This window comes from Physeter macrocephalus, chromosome 12 (assembly GCF_002837175.3).
Source record: "Physeter macrocephalus isolate SW-GA chromosome 12, ASM283717v5, whole genome shotgun sequence".
Lineage (NCBI taxonomy): Eukaryota > Metazoa > Chordata > Mammalia > Artiodactyla > Physeteridae > Physeter > Physeter macrocephalus.
Window position 1 is genome coordinate 78,643,518 of NC_041225.1, and position 4,865 is coordinate 78,648,382.

General features: G+C 38.7%; 1 protein-coding gene across 1 annotated transcript in view; it reads left to right on the plus strand.

Annotated features, from left to right (window-relative positions):
* MDH1 (malate dehydrogenase 1) overlaps nucleotides 1-4,865 on the plus strand; it is a 21,378-nt gene that overhangs the window by 14,147 nt on the left and 2,366 nt on the right. Inside the window, exons 6-7 of the mRNA XM_007122953.4 lie at nucleotides 3,422-3,598; nucleotides 4,061-4,174. Of these exons, the coding sequence (XP_007123015.1) occupies nucleotides 3,422-3,598; nucleotides 4,061-4,174 (291 nt within the window). The remainder of the gene's footprint in view (nucleotides 1-3,421; nucleotides 3,599-4,060; nucleotides 4,175-4,865) is intronic.

Genomic DNA, 4,865 nt, shown 5'->3' on the forward strand with positions numbered 1-4,865 from the left:
GCCATGGCTCACGGGCCCACCCGCTCCGCGGCATGTGGGATCCTCCCAAACCGGGGCGCGAACCCGGTTCCCCTGCATCGGCAGGCGGACGCGCAACCACTGCGCCACCAGGGAAGCCCTCTCATTCTTATTTTAACATAAAGGAAAGAAAAATCACTCACAATGTCACCCTAATACATCAGCTTTTAAAAATTTTTTTCCAAAACCTTCTCTTCTAGATCATTATAAATTCTGCTATCTAATTAGGAACAAATTACAGGCATACATTAGAGATATTGTGGGCTTGGTTCCAGACTACTGCAATAAAGCAAATATCAGAATAAAGCAAGTCAATGAAGTTTTTTGTTTCCCAGTGCATATAAAAGTTGTATTTGTACTGTAGTCTATTAAGTATGCAATAGCATTATGTCTAAAAAATATATACATACCTTAATTTAAAAAGGCTTTATTGCTAAAAGAAAAACAAATGCTAACCATCATCTGAGCCTTCAGCAAGTCCTAATCTTTTTGCTGACTGGTGGGGGGTCTTGGTGATGCTGTTGACTGATCAGGGTGGTGGTTGCTGAAGGCTGGGGTGCCTGTGGCAATTTCTTAAAATAAGACCACAGTGAAGTTCACCATATTGATTGACTCTTCCTTTCACAAATGATTTCTCTGTAGCATACAATGCTGTGTGATAGCATTTTATCCAGAGTAGAACTAATTTCAAAATTGGGAGTTAAACCTCTCAAACCCTGCCACTGCTTTATCAACTAAGTTTATATAATATTCTAAATCCTTTCTTGTCGTTTCAACAATCTTCACAGCATCTTCACTGGGAGTAGATTCCATCTCAAGAAACTACTTTCTTCACTCATCGTAAGAAGCAATTCCTCATGCATTAAAGTTTTATCATGAGATTGCAGCAATTCAGTCCCATATTCAAGCTCCACTTCTAGTTCTAGTTCTCTTGCTATTTCCACCATATCTGCAGTTACTTCCTCCAATGAATGTTGGCAGTTTGCCCTCTTCCCAGGAATCACAAATGTTCTTAATGGCATCTCAAATGATGAATCCTTTCCAGAAGGTTTTCAATTGACTTTGCCCAGATCCATAAGAGGAATCACTATCTATGGAAGCTATAGCCTTATAGAAAATGTATTTCTTAAATCATAAGACTTGAAAGTCAAAAGGAGTCCTTGGTCCATGGGCTGAAGAATGGATGTTGTGTTAGCAGGTGCATTATCCATCAGAGCTCTTGGTGACCAGGTGCGTGGTCAATGAGCAGTAATATTTTGAAGGGAATCTTTGTTTCTGAGCACTGGGTTTCAACAGTGAATATTTCAACAGGTTTAAAATATTCAGCAAACCATGTTGTCAACAGATATGGTGTCATCCAGGGTTTTTTGTGCCATTGATGGAACTCAGGCAGAGTAGATTTAGCATAATTGTTAACAGCCCTAGAATTCTCAGAATGGTAAGTGAGCATTGGCTTCAGCTGAAAGTCACCAGCTGCATTAGCCCCTAACAAGAGAGTCAGCCTGTCCTTTGAAGCTTTGAAGCCTTGAAGCCAGGCATTGACTTCTCCCCCATAGCTTTGAAGATCCTAGATGACATCTTCTTCCAATAGAAGGCTGTTATCTACATTGAAAATCTGTTCCTTAGTGTAGCCACCTTCATTAATTATCTTAGCTAGATCTTCTGCATAACTTGCTGCAGCCTCTATATCAGCACTTGCTGCTTCACCTTGCACTTTTATGTTGTGAAGACAGTATCTCTCCTTAAACCTCATGAACCAACCTCTGCTAGCTTCAAACTTTTCTTCTGTAACTTCCTCACCTCTCTCAACCTTCACAGAATTGAAGAGAGTTAGAGTCTTGCTCTGGATTAGGCTTTGGCTTAAGGGAATGTTGTGGCTGGTTTGATCATTGTGGCTGGTTTGATCATCTATCCGGACCATTATAACTTTCTTCATATCAGCAATAAGGCTGTTTCACTTTCTTATCATTCGTGTGTTCACTGGAGTAGCACTTTTAATTTCTTTTAAGAACTTTTCCTTTGCATTCACAACTTGGCTGTTTGGCCTAGCTTTCAGCTTATCTTGCTTTCAGCCTTCCTCACTAAACTTAATTATTTCTAGCTTTTGATTTAAAGTGAGGGATGTGCAACTCTTCCATTCATTTGAAGACTTAGAGGCCACTGTAGGGTTATTAATTGGCCTAAATTTAGTATTGTTTGTGTCTCAGGGAATAGGGAGACCCAAAGGAGAGGGAGAAAGAAAGGGGAACAGCTAGTCAGTGGAGCAGTCAGAACACACACAACGTTTATTGATAAGTTCACTGTTATATGTGAGCAGGGTTCATGGCACCCCAAAACAATTACAATAGTAACATCAAGGGTCATTGATCACAGATCACCATAACAAATATAATAATGAAAAAGTTTGAAATACTGTGAAAATTACCAAAATGTGACACAGACACATGAAGTGAGCAAATGCTGTTGGAAAAGTGGTGCTGGTAGACTTGCTCAATGCAAGGTTGCCACAAACCTTCAATTTGCAAAAACACAGTATCTGTGAAGTGCAATAAAGTAAAGCACAATAAGAGGAGGTATGCCTGTATACATCCAACTAACCATAATTTCTTTTCTGCACATTACCTTATCAAGTGATTAACAAAATAAGCAAGCTGATTTTATTTAGATCTTTCAAAACATAACTTAACCCTTTCTGGTACCACTGTACTATGTAACATAATTGATGTTCATGTGACTACAAGGCATGCAGCATCCTGAAGTGCTTTCTGAACCTACAGCTAGAGATTGTTACTTCTGTTACAATTTTAGTATTATATATATTTTGTATCTAAACTTCAGTTTTCTAATCTATAAAATGAGGGCAGCCATACTTTGGTATTTGAGTCCCTTCCAACTCCAAAATTTTATATTTAGGATTATTTGAAAATTACTTAATTTATATAGGTATAGATTAAAATCTTCACCTAAATATGGAGAAAGTATCTAAATACCTGATTGGTCAGAAATGCTGAGGCGTCATCTCCAAGTATTAACAACAAAGCAAAGGTCACATTTACGTATTCAAGCAATATTAACCTCTTGCTTGGTGTTTTATACTTCATAAATCTCCAATACAGGTAAGTCATTCATAAACTGTAAGATGATCCTTACTCTTAAGCATTTTACTTAAATATTGTACCCTATAATGTTTCAGGCTCAGTGTTTGTTTACACTATTAAACTCTTTGGGGAAACTACCAAGTGATAAAATTTGTGGGTTTTGTTTGTTTCCAAATCAAAGTAACTCTTGTGTTCCCTTGACGTTTCAGAGGCTTTTTATCTTAAGGACATTTGTCAAACGGGTCACAATTTGAAATTTTAAAAAAAATTTGTCTAAGTAATATATTTGTTTTCTGTTGAACTAGATTGCTCTTAAACTTGGTGTGATTTCTGATGATGTAAAGAACGTCATCATCTGGGGAAACCATTCCTCAACTCAGTATCCAGATGTCAACCATGCCAAGGTGAAACTGCAAGGAAAGGAAGTTGGTGTTTATGAAGCTCTGAAAGATGACAGCTGGCTCAAGGGAGAATTCATCACGGTGAGAAAAATCCGGGAGCTCTTTTCACAGCCAAGCATCAAGAACTCTTGAGAGACACACCACATTACTGACCTCAGTGTGTCCCCAAGGGGTGGTAGGAGGAAACTCAAGGACAGCAGGCCTTTGATGAGTGCTTATTTTCTTTGGGGGTCGTACTAAGGCAGTCATAATCCAATCCGATCTACTGTGTAGCAGTCAAGATTGATTGTTAAAGTGGGAAAAACTAGATGCCCTCTAGTCATCCAGCTAACTTATAGAGATCTGTTTCTTTGTATGAATTGTGGTAAAACTTTCTGTGCAGGTTTTTAGTTTTCACTTTTCAGGAAGACTGGTGCTTCTAAGTGAAATAGGTTAGTAAGGTCAACATGGGGTAGTTGAGTGATTTTGGAGGGGACACATTAAGCTATGGTTTCAGCCTTTCACCCCAGGAATAACACTGCTGTCTCTGCCTGCCCTACCCAGACTGTGCAGCAGCGCGGTGCTGCTGTCATCAAGGCTCGAAAACTGTCCAGTGCAATGTCTGCTGCGAAAGCCATCTGTGACCATGTCAGAGACATCTGGTTTGGAACCCCAGAGGTGAGAACTCAGTGAATTGCACAGCCCACTCTTTTATTTTTGTCCTTTCATGCTATAATGTAAAAAAAAAAAAAAACAACCATAGCCTTGCAGTCAGGCCAGTTAGGTTCATATTCCACCTCAGCTGCTGACTAGCTGAGTAACCTTGGGAAAGTTGCATAACCTTTCTGAGCTGTTTTATCACCTTTTACATGGCATCTAACTCACAGGGTTGTGAGGGTAATGAGATGAAATATGGAAAGCACCTAGCACACATGGTAGATGTGACTTTTTTTTTTCTTAAAACCTATATTGGACCTACAACTTTTAGGGGAAAACATAGGCAGAACACTGTGACATAAATCACAGCAAGATCCTTTTTGACCCACCTCCTAGAGAAATGGAAATAAAAACAAAAATAAACAAATTTTAAAAAATTTTTGCACAGCAAAGGAAACCATAAGACAAAAAGACAACCCTCAGAATGGGAGAAAATATTTGCAAATGAAGCAACTAACAAAGGATTAACCTCCAAAATATACAAGCAGCTCATGCAGCTCAATATCAAAAAAAAACCAAACAACCCAATCCAAAAATGGGCAGAAGACCTAACCAGACATTTCTCCAGAGAAGATATACAGATTGCCAACAAACACATGAAAGAATGCTCAACCTCACTAATCATTAGAGAAATGCAAATCAAAACTACAAT